Source organism: Chamaea fasciata, unplaced genomic scaffold, assembly GCF_029207755.1.
Source record: "Chamaea fasciata isolate MVZ Bird 193981 ecotype frontalis unplaced genomic scaffold, bChaFas1.0.hap1 SCAF_16, whole genome shotgun sequence".
NCBI lineage: Eukaryota > Metazoa > Chordata > Aves > Passeriformes > Sylviidae > Chamaea > Chamaea fasciata.
Genome location: NW_027094101.1, coordinates 6,240,351 through 6,261,754, shown reverse-complemented (window position 1 = coordinate 6,261,754; position 21,404 = coordinate 6,240,351). Strand labels below are relative to the sequence as shown.

The window sequence follows — 21,404 nt, the reverse complement described above, 5'->3', positions numbered from 1 at the left end:
CTGTGAGAGAGAACAAATAGCTATTTCTGGAGCTGGTTTTCTCATTTGGTTTAATAGCAGATGTTGGGTGCTCTTTCAGAGGTTTAAATGCGTCCAGTGTTTTGGGGTAGTACTGAAAGTAGTGATGTGCCAATGGAAACAAAATAATGGGCAGAGTGCAGGGGACGTGATAGGCAGGGGATAAATTAATCTATTAGATGCTTTTGCAGACCACCCTGTCTAATTAACAATGCATATTATATATGTTAATTATATCGTTCTTAGGATTAATCTTTTCATTAGACACTTGAGTGGTTTCAAAACATTCTTTTTCTTGGAAGCAACTTAGTGGAGAAGTGATTCTCCATCTGAGAAGTGATACAAGTTATGCCCCTGTTTTTTGCTACCTGACTGCCCTGAGCTGCAGCCCATGAAAACTCCCACTGAATTTTTTTTGGACCCCAAAATAGATTACCTGAGAAACATATAGGCTGGAAGACTTATGCCTGAGATTTGCTGGCTAGGTCTAGAAGCAGAAGTTAAGTACTTTCCTGTAAACTGAAGTGACACAGTATATTTGTGTTTTTAAGGTGAGGCTATTTTTTGCATCCAAAATTAATCCAAAACTGCAGCTCTGGCTGACATCACTTTGTTCTGAGAAGTGCTGTTGGGCTGTAATTGCCGTGTGGAAGGGAAATGTGGCTGGCAGACTTTAATCATCATTTGGGAGGTGGAGGGAGATGTCTTCCTGCTTGGGTCACAATTTATGACCAGTGTGACCACCCTAATTTCCAAACTGTTTGTGCCATATCATGGTAATTGATGAAGTCCATCTTAGGCAATAAATAGTTCTCCTGAGGTTAATTTCTGCTGTGTCTGGGGTGTGTGTTTCCATCCCCACTGAGTTCTGTATTGCTGCAAGCAGGCTGCTCACATCATTACAGATTTTAGTGGTACCCAGGGTCTCTTCACACAACACTGAGAACAACTGCAGGGGTGGCTGAGAAACTGAGCTGAGCTTCCAAAAACCCCCTTGTTTTCTGCCTGCCCCCACTCCAAAGCAGCTCTGCCAACAAGGAAAAGAAAGACAGAGAAAGCTCCAAGCAGTGCCCAGACTGGGATGCCCTGAGAGAACCTTTTGCTCAGTGATGATTCACTGGCCAAATTCAGGTGTGCTTGTGAGATTTGCAATTTGGTGTTGTAATCTCAGTCTTAGCAAAAGGAAGAAAAAATCACCCTTTACTTGATCTTGACCCATCTTCTGTGTGTGTGTGTGTGTAGGTACTGCAAGAAAGAGTTCATGCTTTTCCACAGCTTCCTCTCTTTGGTCCTCAGTATCCTGCTGCTCTCACCTTACCCTTCCAGTGTCCTCTGCTATTTTCTGCAAGTTACCAGAGGATAGTTAATTATGGACTTCTTTCCAAGAAAGGGTACCTTTGTAAAGGGTTGTTTGAAATGGGGCCTTCAGCCAACCATCTTCAGTGAAGAGAAACATCTGGGAAATTTTTTTTTTTTTTCTTAGTGGAGAGTTCTTGGGCAGTGCAAGAGCTGCAGCTGGTCATGGTGGTGGAGACCTTTCCTTGTGCTGTGCTGCCTTTGAAAACTCTCCCCAGAGCTGCTGGAAGGGCAAGCTGGTGGCTAGAGGAGGGGGCTGGGAGGTGCATTGAACCATATGGTACATACACAGTTTAAAAATAAACCAATGTTGACTGATCAAATAAATACCACTTAGGTTTCAAATTGAACAGCCAGCGCAGTCTGTTGAATATAAAACTGTTTTTACCTTCAAGAAAAGTTATAATTCATGGCTGTAATGTCACAAATTTCAAGTCTTGCAGGGAGCAGCGTGAGGCTGCCAGACTGTAAGGTCGAGTAGGGGTGGTGTGGGGCTGCGTGGTCCCACTCCCCCAGGGCATAAAACACGCCTATAAAATCTAGCAAAGTGAATTTTATTTCTCAAAAGCAATGGTCGTAAACTTGCCTACATCAGAAAATGTTCAGCTCTTCTCCTATTAGCCTTTATTTAACACGATACAATTTATTTTTATGTTGTGCCCTTCACAGAATATCACAGAACTCTTTTTCAGACACTGCTCCTCATAAAGTGAGGCTGGCAAAGAAAATTTCAGCTCAGGGTTTGAGCACGGGAGTGACTGGAAGGGCCCCAGGTGCAAAGGGTCAGATGGGAAGGACGGAGCTGCAATGGCTGGAGTGATTCAGTATCAGTTTGGGGGTGCAGGGGAGTGATTCAGGAGTGCCACTGCATGGCAGTAGATGGGGGAGAATAAATGTAATTGTGCCTTGCTGCTTGGAACTGAGAAAATAGTGTTTCCTCTTCCCATCCTCTTCCCATTGTGGACCTTGTGTGAACAAGGTGCTTCTGGCATCCCTTCTGTAAGCTGGAAACAAAATTTAAGCCATCTCTTGTTTAAGTAAAGCAGGGCTGGTGAAAATGCAGCATTCTCCATAGCACAGTTGGGTGGCATCTGTCTTGAGGTACCCTGGCAGGGTCAGCAGGGACAGGAATTGATGTGTAAATACTTTATCCTCTCTGTGTTTGAGTGAGTGACCCCCAAACATGTTACTGAGGGGAAAGTAACCTTTAATGGAGAGTTCGAAAGGACTGCAGGCCTTTCTGAGAGAGATATGTATTAGCTGGGATTGCAGCTGAATTAATGCAGCTACATGGCTTGTGGCATCTTTGAGGATGGGCAGAACAAATTCGTATTTTCCTGGAAAAGACTAGTGATACGTTTAATTTCATGCCACTTTTGGCATGCTCAGAGTCACATTGTTTCCTCCTTTTTCCCTGAGGAAAAGGCTAAGTGTGAATTTGGTTTGCTTTGGTGTAGAGACTGATATTGTTATTGATTGACCTGGCTGAACTTGGAGCAAGAGCCAAAGCTGTGGTATTTCCAGGCTGCTCTGAACAGTTTCAGATGTAAGAAGTGTCAAAGCAATGGAATAAAAAGCAGTGACATTTCCAATATGAGACCAAAAAAGCCCAACTCATATTTTATTTATTTATCCAAAATAGTTTGAATTATTCATTAAAGTCAATGTAAGTGTGTGAAAATACAAGGTGTTTCAAGAAGCGGTATCATTAGGAGGAATTAATCATTTGGCAATATAAATTTTCTTTAACAGATTCATGATTTTTTTTTTTCAGCGAGGATATTTTTTCCACATCAAACTCTTCAGGACAGGCAACTTTTTGTACATACTCTCGGCCTGAATACAAAGGAGATGGGACAGTATTTCTGTATATTTTCCTGTTCTCTCTGTTCTCTTTGTTGTTGTTGTTGTTGTTGTTGTTGTTCTTGTTTTCAGGCCAGTCATTACCCCCAACCAAGCCATGGCCTGTGTAACCTCATGCTTATTTTCTCAGTTCTTATTTGTTTCATAAACTTGGAGATGCTTTGGCTTCCCTTCTTTGGGATGAAGGCTGTTTGTGGTGTGACTTTCCCCATCCATGGCCTCTGCAACTTCTCTCACCTGTGTTGTGCAAGTGGAACAAGGTCAAATACAGGAACTCAAACAGCTTCTCTAAATACAGAGATTCTAGTTTTCAAATACTGTCTTTTAAAGATGTAATTAAACCTAATTCTCCAAACATTGGGAAGGATCTGAGTGGATCAAGATGTTCGGTTTTCTGTGGGTGGTTGATAAAAGGAGTGGACACATCAGTGCTCTGCACCTGACTCATCCCAAAAGGATCTCCCTCTGTTCCATGGCCTCTGTGGCTGTGCCTTAAACACTGTTCTGAAACAGCTGAGTTGCACTCTGTGCAAGTGATGACTTTTAAATCAGTTTTTCCTGACTGTGCTAGAAGTTTGGCGGGAATTAGCGGTATTAGGTGAGGCTTAAGAATTAGCGTTTTCACAGCTCTGAATTCAGATGCAGAGCAAACAATGAGCTGCCTTTTAGCTTAACATCTTCACTTGATGGGGGATATATTAGAAAGATTAATTACTGCCCCCAGGTCTGTGCATATGCTGCTGTCCTGCTGGCTGGGTGCAAGGAATCTGTGGTGCCAGGTCTGTACTTGGACAGATCCATGGTGCAGAGAGGCTCCATAGGCACCCTAAAAATAGACATTCTTTGCCATTTTAGACACCCCAAGGTGTCTGAGACCTTGGCCTGGGGCTGGCTGGTATCGCACAGAACCTGCAGGATGCTTCTTTCCTGCAGAACTATGGCGGAAAGGTATGAAAGATATCTTAGGACACGTTGAATGGCTTTGTTTCAGCAGTGGGGTTTCCCATCTCACTTCTCTCAAGTCTCAGTTTACCTTCGGCTGAAGTCACTCTTCCATGGATCCTGCTCACGGTGTGCTTTCTTGGTTGTGTCAGCAGATCCCACAGCGGAAAGCAGGGGAGCAGTCACAGTGCTGAGTGCTGTCCTGAGTTAAACCAGGCACAGCCCCGGGTTGAATTGTTCCCAGGGGATAAACACTGCAGGAGGGAGGCACCAGCCGGGCTGTAGCCGCGCTGCTGAGGACTGCGGCTTAATTGGGCGTAAAGGAAGAGCAATCTCTGTTTTACAGTCAGGGTTCAGTGGACCTTTCACCGGGGGCAGCTGCAAGTTCAGGCATTCCTACTGTGTCCCTGTGCCTGCCTGGGTTTCTTCCTGCTCTGTCCGTAAGCTCCAGGAGCCCTGTTGGGCAGTTGCTAATGGAGTCACGAAGGGATGACAAGGCTTTATCCCACCCCTGGCTGGCACTGGCACATTCAGCTGCATTGACATTAGCGGCTCCCGAGTTCAGCACCTTGTGCCAGTGGCTAACACGAGGCATCTCTAACGAGCAGGGAAGGTTTTTCATGCAGATGAATTCCTCCAGCCAGGACACCAACACTGCCGCAGGCTCTGGAAAGAGGGCCAGGAGCAGCAGCGGGAGGCGGCAAGGGCACGCAGCCGGGGGTGAAGGCTCCCTGGTACTTCAGTTACACTGGAAAGCCCCAGATTTCTTGCATAAAAGACTGATTGTAGTCAAAGTTTTCCCTTTCTCACCCCGAGGGTTGTGGAGGGAAGCAGTTGCCATCACTTAGTTGCTGTTGCAGAGTCAGAGGGTTGTTTAATTAGGCCAGGGTGGGGGTGAGGATGCTCGTGGTGGCCATTGGCAGGACCAAGTCTGAGAGACAAAACAGTGGGAAAGGCACTAACTCTTCATGAATAACGAAAGCTGTTCAAGGAGTTAATGAATTAGGGTGCCATCCACCTCCAAGGTTATAAAAGTTGGGAAAGGCAACCTCTGAGATGCAGTAGGAAGAGGCAGATTTACTTTTCCAAGGCTAGGCTGCATTTATTAGGGAAAAAAATATTGCTGTTGGACATGGGCAATATATTAAAGGCAGGGCTGTCTCTGACAGTGACGAAATGTTATTTACCACTGCAGTGTGGTCACTGAATTTTTACTTTCATATATATAGGATTTTGTCCTTAACAGCTGCATAGCTGAATGAAAACTGAGAATATCCAGGTCAGAGCCACCCATTAACCTCCCAATTTCAGAGGCTGATTACTTGATTAATCAAAGACCAGTCCCAGATGAGATGATGGGGAAAGGGTTGTAATAATCCAGAGAAGGGTTGAGTTAATCACACATTGATGAGTTGCAGTGAGTGGGAAGGTGGGTGGTCAGAAAAGAGCCTTTTTGAGCTCATGAGAAGGGACTCTGTGTAAGACACAACCCTTTGGGCCATTAAGGGTGGTCTGGATATTCTGTACTTATTTTACATCCCCCTACAATTGTGGGGTTCCCTGTATAGCAGGGTTTTAATGAACCAACTGGTGATGTTCCCCATGACTGGTTTGCTCCCCTTCATAAAGCAGGATGCAGCTGGGGGATGCCCAGAGTAAAGGCAATCATTGCTTGTACATCACCATCAGAAACGGCTCAGGAAGGTGGAGCTGGGTTAGCTGAAGTAAGGAGCTGGCCATTGTTAACTCTCCCTGGGTGGATGCTCTCACTCAGAAATAAAGGGACATGTAGTTCTCTTTAACCATTAAAGAGTTCCTGTCCTTACCTGGGGATTAAACTGAGTTGGATTAAGGCCAAAGTACTTCTGAGCAGGGGCATCCTCAGTGACATTTAAGGCACTTTAATTTAACACATTGAATTATCCTTTTGTTCCACCCACAGTGCCTAACCAAAGCAGTACAGGAGATGAGAGGTGACTGGCATTCTCCTGGTGTGCCTGCAGCTGCTCAGAGGTGAATGTCACTGGCAAGTCCATGGCCTTGCATTTCCATCCTACATCCTCCCTGCACTGTGCCTGGGAGGCCAATGGAAACACTTTCCAGCAAGTACTCAAGCTAAAAAGCTTCCAGCTCACTTGGGAAGCGATGATGTTTTAGTATGGGCTCTATACACCCAGCCAAAAACATTCCTCATATTCCAGCAGTCACCTTGCTCTGAAGTTCCTGCTGTCCTACTGCTGGACCCGAGCTAGCTGAACTAAAGACATATGGGCTACAAATGCTGCAATTATGTCTCTGATCACAGCACAAAGCCTTAAACCTCAGAATGACAAAGAGGTTTTCGACTGAGGAAGTCTATTTGTTTGCTGTTAGAAAGAGTCAGGATTTTTCCTAACCCTGGACTGCAGTGTTGATAAAACAGGCTGACTTGGGAAACATCTCTAGCGTATATTAAAGTAAAGCCAATCTCTGTAATTAATGGGATGATAAATCGAGGTTTAATTACTCAGAAGGCACCTTGGGTGAAAGATTCATGGTAATTGTTGTGTATCCTCTTGAAGGATTCACAGTACTGGCAGCTCCCTTTGTAGCAGTAAAACACAGGGTGAGTGGCAGGCAGTCTCCCAGGACCTCTATGATAGGGACTAGTCCACTTAAGGTAGCAAATGCAAAGAGGCAGAGGTGCTCTGCAGGCTCTTTATCACAATAAAAGCCCCTTCCCAAACCTTGAGGGATTCCTAAACAGTGTGTCAATTTGAGATCAAAGCACTTACCTCAAATCTCCTCCACTGGAGGAGGTTTCCCTTGCAGGCAGCTTCCTCCTGATGCAACCACACAGAGGCGTATTTTGGGCCATTTTTCCACTTTGTTGCTTTGTGTAGAGGAACACCCTTCTCTTGGGTTCCGTGTAGAAAACAGGACCTGTGCAGCTGGGGAAATGGATGCTATAGCTCTGAATTTTTCTAGCCTGTTGTTAAAAGACTGGCTGAGCAAAAGAAAAATCCATCCCACCAAGACATGTCTGTTTTCCTTACTCCCCAGTTTGCTATCTTTTGGTCTGCTGGGGCCAGGAGGAAAACCATCCAGCTTGCTTTTTCCTTCACTCTGCCTGCTTAATTCACTTTTTAATTAACCTTTTCAATTCACTCCGTTTGGCTAGCACTGTAAGTACAGCACAAGGGGGGCTCAGCGCCGGTGACGTATAAGAAAGTGCCCGTTTTCTTCCCTTAACCCAGAGCTGAAGAGGCAAGTGGAGAGTGCAGAACTGAAAAACCAGCGCCTGAAGGAAGTTTTCCAGACCAAGATCCAGGAGTTCCGCAAGGTGTGCTACACACTCACGGGCTACCAGATCGACATCACCACGGAGAACCAGTACAGGCTCAGCTCCATCTACGCCGAGCACCAGGGGGACTGCCTGCTTTTCAAGGTAGGTCTGTGCACCCCTGCCTGCACCTTGCTCCTTTGGGTTCGTGGTTTTCAACGTGCCAGGGTGTATTTGCTCTTTCTCGGTGATTAGGCTGGAAAAATCACTGCCCCCTGCTACGTGGCAGAGTGTTCCTCGTGAGGGAAGTAAAGATCCTTTCCTCTGTTAAAAAGTAGGAGGGTTGACATCTGTTCTCCCACTTATATATCAAAGTCTGGAGTAAAGAGAGGAGACTATATATGCATAATACCCCAGGCATCTGGCCTGGCACTTCACCTTTTTATATTATCAGTTATATGCCGCAGTAATAAAACCTTATGTAACCATCAAGGCTCATCATTACTTCAGTATGAGATATATGCCCCTATGTTTTTTTACCATCCTCTAGCTTGTCTGCGTGTCATCATCTTGTCTTTATGTAAATTGGAATCCCTTTCGAGCAGCAACTCATCCTGGTGTGTGTGAAGTGCCATTTATGTGAACGGCACAGATGAGTAGCAATAACAGTCTGTCTTCTGTCTTCTGGTCTGGCTGGGTGGGCTGTGAGGTTGTGCCTTGAGAGAGGGGCTGTTTTTCTGCTGTGTTTTCTTCCAGCTGGCAAAGCATTAGAGAGCTGAAATGTGACATTAGAAGTCACCAAGATGTTAAATCCTGTCTTTAGACTGGTTCAAGTGCTAACAACACAAGTTTACAGGTCAGTGGGAGGACTTTCTTCTTCTCCGCAAACACAACAGCACTTAAAATCATACCTACCTCCCACTGATCCTCCCTAGGGCAAATCTCCTTTAGGAAGGGGTTTGGAGATGTCCAGTACAGGAGGGAACTCTACAAGCAGGAAATGGGAAGGTTCTGTTTCTGCAGACCTACAGCTCTGTGCCACCTGTGGATGGCTGCAAGATTGTTTCTCTACATAACAGGACAAAGGTTTTCCTGTTCTGTAACTTTAGTGCTTCAGGAAAAAAAACAAAACAAAACAAAACAAAACAAAACAAAAAACCAAATAAAGCAAGTGAGGGCGTGTATAACACAGCACCTAGGATCTTTAGTAAAACTAGGAAAATATCCCCAAAACAGTCATATTGATTTGCCTTAGGAGAGTTCTGGATGACGTCAGGCACATGGCAGCAACTAAAGTAAGTTCAGTGCCCAGGGAAAAGAATAATTCTGTTGGTTTTAAGGTGCTGCCATTGAATCCTGAAAACAGTTCTCTGTTGAGATGGTGCAGTGCTGCTCTAACGCCTCCAGAGATATGTGCTCACACCTGTAGTGTTAAATATTCAATGAATGAAACTTCAGCAGACTCCTGGAGATGTCTGATGGATGCCATGTCTGGACAGTATAAGTTGCAGCTTTTTCTGCACCACAGGAGAGATGGCATGCTTGGAGAAAGTTAAGAAAATGTGGGAAAATTGTATGCTGGCCACATGAATGAGAACTGGCTGGCAGCTCAGGAGCTTGTCTCTGGTAGAAGGAAACTCTCCTTGGTGAAATGGCAATGTAAATAATTTATATGCGGGAGGGGGGATGCTAAAGTACAGATTTCTCTCTCTCTACACATTCATTTTGCTTTCTCTTCTTCGCTCGAGTGTTTATTCCCAAGTATGTCCCAAGGATTGAGGTGAGTGTCACCAAGTAGAGATCTCACATTTCTTAGAGCCAAGGGTGGGTCATTGATTCTTGGAATTCCTCAGCCTCTCTTACCTCACCACCTCTCTGGACAAGAGGAGCAGATTTGCTAATTACAACATGAACAAGAACAATTCTGACTCTTATTCCCTGTTCAGTAAATCCCAGGCAATTCCCACTGACTGCAGCTTTGAATAGTAGTAGAATATAAACAACAAATTATTTCCTTGCTGAGTCCAGGCAGCTGGTTCTCATGTATGTATGGAGGCTTGAATCCTGACTACAGCTTCCAGCAGGGTTGTGTGTTTATGCTGTGAAATTTCTGAGCCGTAGCAGACTGTGGGTGTTTGTGTGCATTTCATTAACCCAGAGAGGTCACAAAGCATGGATGCTATTTGTATTTATTCTATTCGAGCAGTTTATGGAACAGGGTCTATATAATTAAACCAGAGAAGTCCCTTGGCACTTTACAAGCTTCTGTAGTTCAGCTGTAAACTTTAAAAGGATATTTCAGTAGCACTGCTGGTGGCATTTAATTTTAAGTGAGGGATGCAATAGAAGCTCCTGTAATGTAACCCCTTCAAAGCTAAATTAAGATGAAAGATATGCTTGATTTTCCTGGCCAAGGTGTGCTGTTACTATAGTGGAGCTTATTATCTACCTGCTGTATGTGTCCAGCCAGTTTGCATTAATTGGGATTACAGCTCCAGTGAAAGGGTTAATCACAGTGCTGTGCTGGGAATGTCAATGACTGCATCTATAAATGAGCACTGAATTCCAATGAAACCATACCAGTATTTATTGGTGATCCCTATCGGTGCAACAGATGAGCTCATCAGCTTGAAGGGTGTCCCAGTGATTTTCAGCCCCTCTGTGAGTGCGTGGGCAGGAAGGCACATCTCGGGCTTCACAGCTCGCTCCCGTTTGTTTGCTCCTTTTTATTGTTTCAATTAAACGCTGTGGAAAGGCTGTTACAGACGCCTCACCAGGAGTTTAGATTCTGATGATGTTTTTGTGGGCTGTAATGCATTGTAGCTCCTGGGGCACTTGACAGTTTTGTATTCCATTCCTGTTGCTGCTCCATTAGATGTGTCCAGCCATGGCACAGACTTCGTGTTCCGTGTGATGCTTCACTGGTGTGTCTGGACCAGCCCACCCGTCAGATATCCAGGAACTGCCTCAGCTCCCTTTGTAACAAGCCATTAAAGATACCTGTTAAAACAAGCCAACATTGCTGGGGAGCCTCTGGATCAGCTTAAACGGCTCGGAATGAGGAGGTGACAAATCAGGCTGTCATTGCCTGGCCAGTTGTACATTGTGCTGTTTATCCTTGTCTCTGCCTGGGTCCTGAATGGGAGTAAGGAAATGAGGTCTTTAGAAAGGCAATGACAATTGTTTCAGACGAAGAAAGTCCTTCAGTAAACAGAAAGGCTGGTCAAATTTGAAGAGGAGATGATTTGGAGACACTTGTACAAATGAACAAACAGTGGAAAGAAATTAAATCGCAGGCTTTTTTTCCTTTTTGTGTGCCTAAGGACACAGTCCCAGCCAAAGCATTTGAAGTCAATCAATTTAAAAGAAAAAGAGTAGAAATCCTTTTATTTGATAGACCCTATGGCTTCAAGAAAGTACTGAGAGCAGGAGGCCACTGCATTTTCTAAAGAGTTAGGATATCTTGGTGGAAAAATAATAACATCTAGTTTTACATTAAATATGTACATTACTCTAAGGAGGGACATTCAGAGTTCTCTGCTTGGAGGTGTAAAGGCAACTCCTTACTATAGAGTGTAGAGGTTAGGAAGAGAATTCCCCTTCATGCTGCTTAGTTTTTGGCTTTTGGGTATACAAATGATTTTGCTGTTTCTGTACTTGGCAACATTCAAGTCCATCCTTTGGAAATGGGAATAAAGACTTGACTGAAGAAGAGGGAGCAATCTGTTCTTGATTATTCTCGATGCTTCAGGTAAACTGTTTCCAGTATTGCAGCATGAATGTCGAGCTCTTCACTTTGAAAAGATCCTGGGCTGAACAGGTCATCAGTCTGATCCTGTGCAATTGTCAATGTTTGCAATCTTTCTGGTTTCAGATTCTTCTACTTTCTTAGAAAGGAGTGCTCAGATTTCTTGGTAATTCATGCCTAAATTATTTGAGTCTAAATTGGTTGGGAAGGAAGTTAAACCAGACAAACTCTGTCCAGTGTCACAGTCTTGTTATGTGTCTGAGCTCATAAATAATCCTGGCCAAAAGGCTGCCCTTGGGCAGATATTTTCTATATCCTCAGAGCTTAGTCCTGCAGAGCACAGAATTCTCTCTGCTTCCAGGTCTCACCCGTGTTGTTATTTTCTGTCAAATTTTTCAAATGAAAACCCAAACAGCAGCAGTAGTTCATTGAAGAGCATCCCCAGGTTGATAGGCTCTGTTCCTTGAGAGAGAATACCCAGGATACCAGACAGCAAACAAAACCACAAACATCTTGACATAGCTTGAGAATGTGGCCTGATCCAGGGCTGGCACTTCCTGCTGCAAAATAAAACCTTTATTGGTGTCCTGTTGGATTTGTAACACAGTCATAAAACCAAGTAAAATCAACAGCTTTTCTACAGCCTGATGAGTTAAAAAGCTGTGCAAAGCTGCTGTGCACACGCTGCCTTTGCACACCTCTTTAAGGAGTTAAATACAGAATTAGTTTGCAGATGTGTAAGGGGATCTGTAACTATCAAACTCCAGGGCCACCTGAAAAGTGAGCACTTGGTCCTGATGCAGATCACTGTGGGTGCAGAGGCTGAACATAAGGGTGTAAAAAGGATATGGGATACTTCTTTCCTTTGAATGGAAGAAAGGTGTGGTGGAAGGACAGACACCACCCTGAAGCCCAGTCCTCCTTAGCTTGCCCAATGGCTTGGGTACCTCTCTGTCCTCTTGCTTTTGTATTGACCAGGTGTGTAAAACACAATAGGGCAGCAGTCTGCACAAGATACAATAGTTTAATTCTCTTTTCTTCAGGAGGGAAATGAGACTGAATTGAATAGGAAAGAACTTGGAGGGTGTTTTTCAAACACAAAGGGATGCTGACAAACTGCTGGCTGAAAGGGAGAGGCAAAACTTGTGTGGTTAAACGTGCAGAGAGAGTCTGGTCTGCTGAGATTCCAGCACAGTCTGAGTACCAGTCTGGCCAGGGCACGCTGGTGAATGATGTGCAGCTCAGAATAAGCAAGATGGTTAATGCGGGGATTACTTTTATTCTCCTGAGTGCTCTTGTTTCATCTTGAAGCTGTCAGCACTGATGGAAGCTGTGATTCTTGAGTCCACATTCTTGGCATACCTGCAGTTTCAGTTATTCCAGGAACCTAGCAGAGTCTCTTGGAGCAAAGCCTGTTCTAGCTGTTTGTTTCTTTTTGTATCTCTATCTTCTCCCCTCTCCTCCTCTTCACCCTTGATGAGTCTCGAGGGGAGAAGGAAATCACAGTTTTGATGGAGAGCTATTCTTCCAGCCGCCGCCTCACGCTCCTGCACACACAATCAAAACTAACAATGGGGCTCATCGGTGGAGCAGGCCAGGCAGCAAGAGATTGATTAGGGACTGTCGGCCTCTCTTAACTCCTCAACCTTGTTAATTGCAAGTCGTTTCATTTTCACATTTTGTTTTCGGTTTGCCCGTGTGGTTGCTGGAGCGCTGATTTCTGCTCAGCTGTCACGGTGTGAGCGCGGTGCCTTCCTGCTGGATGGTTGCTGGGATTCCTGGAAGGGTCAGCCAGCGCCCATCCCGGCTTGCACTAATCAGTAGCCTCTAAAAGGAGCTGCTGAGCAATCTGTGGTGGTGCAGCATCAAATCCTGTGTTTAAACTTCCCACACATAATTTTCTTTCAGATATTGTAGTTATATAAAGTTAGGTCCTAACACAAACCAGTGTTAGGACCTAACTTTAATTCTTGTTACTGTCTTCAAATTGCTCTTCTTCATGCCTTTTTTCTTCTTCCTTACACAGTTTCTCTCTTACTGCAAATGCTTCCCTGAACAGCTCCCTATTCCCTCGTGCGCATTAGGGCTCTTTCTTTTTTTGTTTTTAATGAAGCCAGTCATCTCGAGTATACTGGAAAAATCTAACAGAAGATTTTCCTTTTGACTGCAGAATTTCTGAGCAAAGGCCTGAAGAGGCTGGGCTCTGGATGTCATCTGAGCTTCAGGCTGTCTCTCTGCAATTCCATTTGTTTTGCAATCATCAGCTGCTGACCACCAAGTTGCTTTTGCACTTTTTCTTCCCTTTGCTCCCTCATTCCCCAAGGACACGGCAGTGCCACTGTGGTATTCCCAGCTTTCCCTCCCCACAGCACCGTCCTTGTGCTGGCATGAGCTCTGCCTCCCTGTCTGCACTTCCTTTGGCAAAGGAGGAGGGCACTGAAAAAAAAGGCAGCTTTTGAGTTATCCACACAAATTCTTCACCTGACTTCATCCCCCATCACTGTCAGAAATGCTGATAGCCTCATCCAGGCTGTGACAGGCATCAGCCATCCCAGCTGAAGGACCTCACCATTTTCCTGGGCTTCTGGTGGCCTTTGCAGCATTACATTTACAGTTGGACTCAGTGGCCGTAAGAGCCTTTTCCAACTTAAATGATTCCGTGATTCTGCAATAACAGTAAGAAACAAAATTACTGCAATACACCTATTTTTTAATAAGCTTGCAATTTATCTCCCTCCAAATCTCCTTCATTGAAATATCTCCTATTTAATGAAACAGGAGCAACAGCCTGTGCTTTCTGGGGTGAGTCACGTGCAGCATCAAGGAGCACAGGTCACTGATAAGAATTTAATTAAACCAGAGCACCCAGGCTGATGTGGCAGCGAGGGACATGGGGTGGACATGGGGCAGGTCGTGCCTGTGCCCCAAACAGGAGCCTGTGACTCCATCCTTGAGCCATGGGGCAGAGCCCAGCAGCCCTGCAGAGCACAGAGGAGGCAGAGCAGGTCCTGGCTTGCCTTACCTGCTCTAATAAAACCCTCTCCCTCTTCTCTGCCCCCCAGCACGTCCCCAGCACCCGCGTGATTGCAGTTTGCTGGAGAAGAGTCGCTCCCGTGGCCGGCTGTGCCCGGTGTCCCTGTGGGAGATCTGGGCAGAGGAGGATGTCTGTGCCCGCCCGCTGCTGTGCTTGAACAGCTTACAAAGGGCTGTGTGGGCTGGCGGGAATGTGTTTGCTCAATGCGAGACCAAGACAAGAGTTAAAAAAGGGATAAAGCAGAGGGGACATAAGCAAAGCCCCTCCTGGGTTCCCGTTCCCATCTCTGCCACTAAATCGCCACGTGGCTCTGCTCTACGTCAAAAAAACCTCCTGGTTTTCTCTGTCCCTCTCTCCTGGTTGCAGGGCATTACAATTCGTGGACTCACAGGGGTTGAGAAGCTTTTCAAAATGTCCTGTGGTGGGGAAGCTGCATGTGGATGGGTTGCAGATGTAACCAGGGCAGACAGCTTTTTCTTGCACATGCAGGAAATTGTCCCTCCCGCACGTGGTGCATCCTGAGGGGGGCTTGGGGCAGCACTAGTGCTCTTTTTCGTTTCTGTGGGTGCCCACCACCTCCAGCTGGCATTAAATATCTTCAATTTTATCTATCTATCTATCTATCTATCTATCTATCTATCTAATCTATCTGTCTATCTATCTATCTATCTATCTATCTATCTATCTATCTATCTATCTATTTAATTGAGTCTCTGGTAGTTTCAAAAGATGTTCCACTTAGAGATTGTGTGATCAGCACTCTTTGAGGAAAAAGGCAATGCCTTGGAGCCTGGGCGATGGGGGAATACCAATCCTTGCTGCAGCACACATGAAATGGGTGTTTTGCAAAGCAGCTTTTGATGCACGCTTGTTACTGTCCCTGGCTGCTTGTTACTGTCCCTGGCTGCTCTCTTGTGATTTTTGCAGAACATGCAGAGCCGTGTCAGCCAGCCACAACCTGCTGGTCGCTTGCATATGGTTCTGTTCAAAGCTGCACACAAAAAGGAGCGGAAATTGCTGGAGGATTTTATCCTCTTGCAGGGGAAAAGCCTGGAGTTTCTGGGCACCCTGCATCTCAGCTGTCTTCCCTGGCTGCTCCACAGTCTCTGTTGTCTGCTGTCCTTGGACACGGAGGGGACAGGTCAGCTCCTGTGCCTTGGTCACGTTCTGGGCCTCTCTGCAGGTGCTGATATGCTCCAAGGCAGAGCAAGACTGTCAGAGCATCATTTTCTGTGCCATCCCTGTGTGACAAATGCTGTCAGGGACTTTGGCAATCCCTGTGGACCTTTCCTCCACTTGTGATTCCACATGAACACCCCAAAGCCTCTCTTGAGCTGGCTGAGGGGTGGTTGGTGTTGCAGAGGGCATGCAGTGAGAGCACTGCCGAGGGACTTCAAGAGGGCTTTTGTACCACTCCTTCACCTTTTCCTGTATGTTCCAGGAACAGGTTTGTGAAAAGACCTCTAGGAAAAGCAGTTATTTCAAGGAAACAGCTCTGAGGTGCAGGTGGTAGCATCCAGCAAAGCACCCAGCAGCCTGTGAGTGCCCCCAGGTCTTGGCAGCACAGCTCAGCCTGCACAAAGGCACCAGTGGGAGTGGGTGGCAGTCATTGCCTCTCTTCCATCTTGACTAAACAGCACATTGTTTAAATACAAATATAATTAGGACTTATCGCTTCTTTTGGGAGATATAGGTACTACCCATGCTTGGCTGGGGCAGAAGATTTTCTGACCCTCAGAAAGGGGAGAGGATGTGTGTTTGTGTGTATAAAAATTGTTCACAAGTATGGAACCACAGCAAAAGATTCTCATGCTGGTGTGGCCCTGGGACATCTGTTGCCTTCATCTGAAAGGTGTGTCTGGGCTAATATAAAGGTCTTCTCCTTTATTTGCTGTGAATATAAATGCTTGTGTTGTGCTTTCATGTAGGATTTCAGTTGAAAGATTTCAGCCTAAATTCAGTTTGGGTGATGAGGTGTTTGGCTCTTTCTCAGCATGTTTGGCAGGTGAGAGGGAATGACGGAGTGAGGGACTAGTGAGGAGCAGAGAATGGGGTGTTGGGGTCACAGGTCCCCTTTGGCAGCCAAAGGGGCTGTCTCTCTCACCAGGAGTGAGACAGGAGCCAGCATCTCACAGCCACACAATTCCTCTATCATCCTTGTATTTCTTCCACACTTCACAGTCTAAAAGCTCAATTCTTACATGGTTCTTAACCATGAAGTTGGCACAACATAAACCAGTTAATGTGCTTTCTCTCAAACTGGCTTGCCAGCTTAAGATAAGAGCTTGTAGGCAGCTCTCCTTCGTGGGATCTCAGTCTGTACCATGTTTGGGTTTTCCCCAAGACCCTCATCTAAACAGGTCATTTTTTTATGAAACCACTTGTAGAAAAGCAAAAATAATAACTATTGTGAGTGTACCTTCTACTTTGCTTCAAGGCATCCTACCACTTTTTGGGGCAGTTACTGCTGGAGAGGGTTGGAAGCACATCAGGCATCCAGTTGTGGCATTTCCTGAGAGTTTGATGCACTTCACGGCATCGGGGAGTCTTCAGCACGATGTGCCACACAGGCTCTCCAGATCATAACACGTCCCATCAGTGGTGCAGTGTCAATTCATTCACATTGCTGTGTCCATGGAGCACTGACAGAATGCAGCAGTGCCCTGGAAATCCTCCTGGAGAGCTTTGTGCATGGACTGTCTGCTGGGATTCTGGTGGATTTCTTCCTGACACTACGGAGCAGCAGTGCTTGCAGCTCAGCTCATTATGTTCTGTTTTACTTATGGAATTAATGCTTCACATGGATACAGCTCTGATAATTTAATATTAAGGATAATATTAAGGATTTGATAATGTATCAACTGTCTTTGTTCATGTTCCGGGAAAATGGTAGGAAAACCTCTCCTGTTCTCACATTTGCTTCAAATAGGCAAATCCATGAATCACTGTAACTCCACACAAAAACCATTCCTGCTGCCCCATGTGAGTGTTAGTGCTGTGACCACGTAACTTAGTACTGTTTCAGGACTTTTTATCCAATGTATTTTCTGTTTTCCAATTGCTTGAGAATGCCCTTTGAGGAAGAAGTTTCGAAAAGTATCTCATGTCAAATCTGTTTTACAAGGATTTGTAGCTAAATCACATCGTGGGGGAAGCAGGGAATTTGAGAGCTGAGGATGACCTCCAGCTTTGGCAACTCCCAAGATTATCTTTTGATGGCATCTTTTGCTTCCAGAAGAAAACAAACCAGTCTGCCTGTGTCTTGGAGGGAATATATCAAACTGTGGCTTGAAATTTTTAATTTGTCCCTAATCTGTTTCAGCTAAAGCAGGTAGCTGATAACAGTGGATCTATCTCAGCCTTGTTCTGAGGAGCTGTCATAAATTTAAACCTTTAAGTGAAGGGTTTGTCTGTCCTAATGGAAGGCTCTGGGGAGTGTTCCATGTGCTGGCTGTCACTTTGCATTTCTGGGACGTATCTGACCCTGGAGAGGGAACTGTCTGCAGGTGATTTTTCTCTGAAGTGGAGAGTGGAGAGCAGCACAAGGTGGGGTTTATAATTGTGTCGGTGCCTTTGGTGACTGCCACGTGCCACGTAGCCATGATGAATCTGCAGCAAGGGTTGCCATCAGCTGTCAGTTTGCTGGTCCCCATGAAGCCTGCTGTGTGTGTGAGTGTTGAAAAGGCCCAGCTGACAGTTTCAGGGAGGCCCGGAGGTTTTGGACATGTGTGTAAACAGCTGCCTCTTGCTGTGCTGCTCAGGAGGGTGTCAGACATCTGTGCATGTCTCTGTCAGGCAGGAATCTCACTGCATCGTCCTGGGGAAGCACAGAAGTTGTCCTTGGCTTTTTGGCAGTCACTGCAGCCTAAAGTTGTTTTTCTTCATATAATTCCATTAGAGTGATGACAGTTTCAAGTTGGAACAGAAAGGACCTGATGAAAGGACCACTCTGTAAGTAGGGAAGATAGACAGAGTGGAAGCAGTAACTAGCAAGGTAATAGACGGTGATGGATCTATAATCTCTGAGGCTGCTGTGTGCAGTAAATTCCTAAATAGTGTCCTTTCAGCCCTAACCTATTTATTTGCAAAGTGCTAAATTTAATTTTCCTTAGTCTGCAGGAAAGCAGCATCCCAGGAATAAACCTTTAGCCCGGCCAAGAAGCTGTGCCAAAGTGCTTGTTCCAGCATTTCCATTTCCTCTTCGCTCTGCGCAGAGCGTCGGGGCTGTGCCCCCAGCACATCAACGCCAGAGCTGGGATGGATCCTGCTCAGGAGCCTCTTCAAAAGGGAAAATTTCATAGCTGCAGGTTCAGTAAAACCACCTAGACTCTTAAGAGCAAGATGAATGAACCTGTCCTGAGGTGGGAAGGCTGGCACATGAAAGCCTGTGAGGGAGCCCATCCTGCGTGTCCTGACGCTCTGTCTGCCCTGTAGATACAAGGCCGAGTGCTGAAGGCTCAGCTCAGGAAAACTTCAGGAGTTGAACAGCACATAAAAGCCCATATATTCAGAAATCTCCACAAAGCTGCATCTTGAGGAAGAGAAGCAGCGAGTTTTCCGAGCAGCCAATGCTCTGCACATTCACGCAGCGAAGTTTCAGCAAATGTGGTGAAAAATAAGGTTTCTGTGCGTTGCTTTTTGTTCCTGGCAGCACTGTGCAGGTGATATGCACAGCGTGTGTTCTTCTGGAGCTACCAAAGACGTTTGGTTTTTCCTCCAAAATTCACAAGTCAGTAGAGTTTTAGAAACTTTGATAAAATATTTCAGGAGCAACCTCACAGCGTCTGAATCCAGGAGCTGGCTTTGAGTCAGCGCTCAGTGTTCCTTCAGTTATCATGACCCCAGTGAAGTGCAGTGTGGGCTGTCACTAATCCTGTTGCTTCAGAAAAAAATCAGATCTCAGCTTCGCAGCTTTGCTATTTTCCTGCCCGTGGAGGATTTTGGCAGAGCTTCCTGTTCCTCTTTGTCCATTTCTTTTCCCCGTGATGGCAGCACAAGCAGTGCTGCTTTGGCTGGTGGGGAATGTCCTGCCGGTGCTGCCCTGAGATTCCACCAAAATCCCAAGATGTTGCTTCCCAAGGACCCTGTTCACTTTAGCTGTCTTTATTCCACTGAGTAAAAATCCAACTAAGCCTTGAAGCAAAATGCCATTGAAAAGGCAAGGGGGATTTGTGTATATTTGTTCTATTTTGCTGTTTTTTAGCACTTTAGGAATAAAATTGGAATGTGTAAGATTAAATCCAGCCCTTCCCTGTCCTTCTCTAATCTCAGTCTGGAGATGGTTCTGAGCTTCTTGGCTCCCTGTGCTGCTCAGAGCTTTGACATCCCTCTCACATTTATTTTAAAATAAATAAAAATAACAGTGCTGGGAGTTGAGGGTGGAGAATTATGCAGGTCTTTTGCCCACTTTTTGCTTTGACATGGAGCTGGTGGGAAGGGTAGCTCTGCTGCAGGCTGGGAAAGGACCTTCCTTGAGCTGATACTGAATTTGCTGTGGGAGTCTCTGTTATTCTGGAATGAGGTGAAATTGCCATCCAAGGGCGGGTGCTGTGTCACCTGCCCTTTCCTCACCAGCTAACGGGTTCCTTGAGTCTTGCTCTTTCTGCTGCTAGCGTGGGTACAGATGAGAAAATAGATATTTTTTTTGAGTTGAGATGATGTCTTTCTCCGAGAGCCTTTCTCTGCTGTTCTTTCATTTTAAGCATAGTGTCACAGAAAATTGCATTAGCCACACCAAAAGTCTCTGAGCCTGCAATCAGCGTGTCAGTGAGTGATAGATGTACAGCACTGATTAATATTTACATTCTTTGGAGATTTTCCCGTACCCAAGGGGTCATGTGGATGGATAGCCATGAGTGCTTGAGCTTTGGAAGAACCTGGGGTTCACACTCTGCAGTGAATGCAGAATTGGTAGGGTGTTAAACTGAAATGGCTTCTCCACAAAAACAGAACTTAATCACCTTAAAACCACATTTTCCTACCATATTTTCCCCCTTGAGCCAGGTCTGCAGTGAAGCTTCTCATGCAGGGGGTAAGTGGGCAGCACACCAAAGGCCATCAGACTGCAGAGGGGCATCTCCAGCTTGCCTGAGCTGCTTTCATTACTCAGAGACTGAAATTTTAATCATTGAATTAATTTTTCAGAAACCAAAGTGCAAATCTGTACCCCCAGCGGCATTAATAATGAATGCAGGGAAGAGAGACGTTAGGAAAAAGAAGGGATAGGAAATTTGGGGTTAGGGAAGGAATGTTTTTTGGGGGTTTATTAATTTGAAGAGATAATGTATGTGTTGTATTTCTTTCTCCCTGGGCTTTTCTCCTTTCTTACCCATGCTGTGTCCAACAGAGTCTGCTTCATTTCTGTCCAAGGCGTTTTTCTAGTACTTTTCCTTCCTGCTTTTCTTTCACCTGGATTTTCTTTTCTGGGATAAATAGCCAACTCTGTATGCACAGGGTCCCACTCTTCATCTCCAGAACAGCCCCTGAAGCTTTGGGGGGCTCTGGTCACATCGTGAGGAGAGAAGGAGTTGGGGCTCACCTGCTCCTCAGGTTTAAAGAAGACAAAGTCTGAACTACAGCCAAGATGCCAGAGCTTGCTGCTTTGCTTTTGACTCCTTTCTTCCTCTCTCAAAGAGCACACTGGATTTTTTTCCCCTCCTAATTAAAAGTATTATATACCAGAAGATTAATTACAAATGAAAGTGATTTTTTTTCCCTTCCCTCTTCTGCCAATGGAAAAGGCCTGTGTCAGGCAACTGCCAGAGGGAGCTGGGATTTCTCCCTTTAATGGATTCCAGGCAATTTGCCTCTGGACAGCTATCTTATAAATAATGAATGTTTGCACAGATTCTCCCAATTCTCTGTCAGCGCAGGTGGTCTTCACTTCCACCATCCCAAACATCTCTGGGAACCACAGGGTGCTCCCAGCCTTGGTTACCACACCAAAGGGGCAATTCCTCACAATTCCCCTCCCTCCTCCTTGCAGGCATCATGAAGACCCCCTATGGTTATGGGGTTGTATTTTTATTTATCCGAAATCCCGTCGAACCATCACATCCACTCTCTGCCATTCCTCCTCTGCAGTGGATGGGCACATTCCTCCTCATGGTCCCAAAAGCCTGTAGGAATATTGCCAGCAGACAAGACCCCAGCCCAGGTGCACATTGCATGATTGCAGGGCG

General features: G+C 45.6%; 1 protein-coding gene across 3 annotated transcripts in view; it reads left to right on the top strand.

Moving 5' to 3' along the window:
• Nucleotides 1–21,404, top strand: part of MAD1L1 (mitotic arrest deficient 1 like 1) — a 347,279-nt gene that overhangs the window by 250,422 nt on the left and 75,453 nt on the right. For all 3 annotated transcript variants that reach the window (XM_066198140.1, XM_066198141.1, XM_066198142.1), the window contains one exon: nt 7,416–7,606. In XM_066198140.1, coding sequence (XP_066054237.1) covers nt 7,416–7,606 — 191 coding nt within the window. The remainder of the gene's footprint in view (nt 1–7,415; nt 7,607–21,404) is intronic.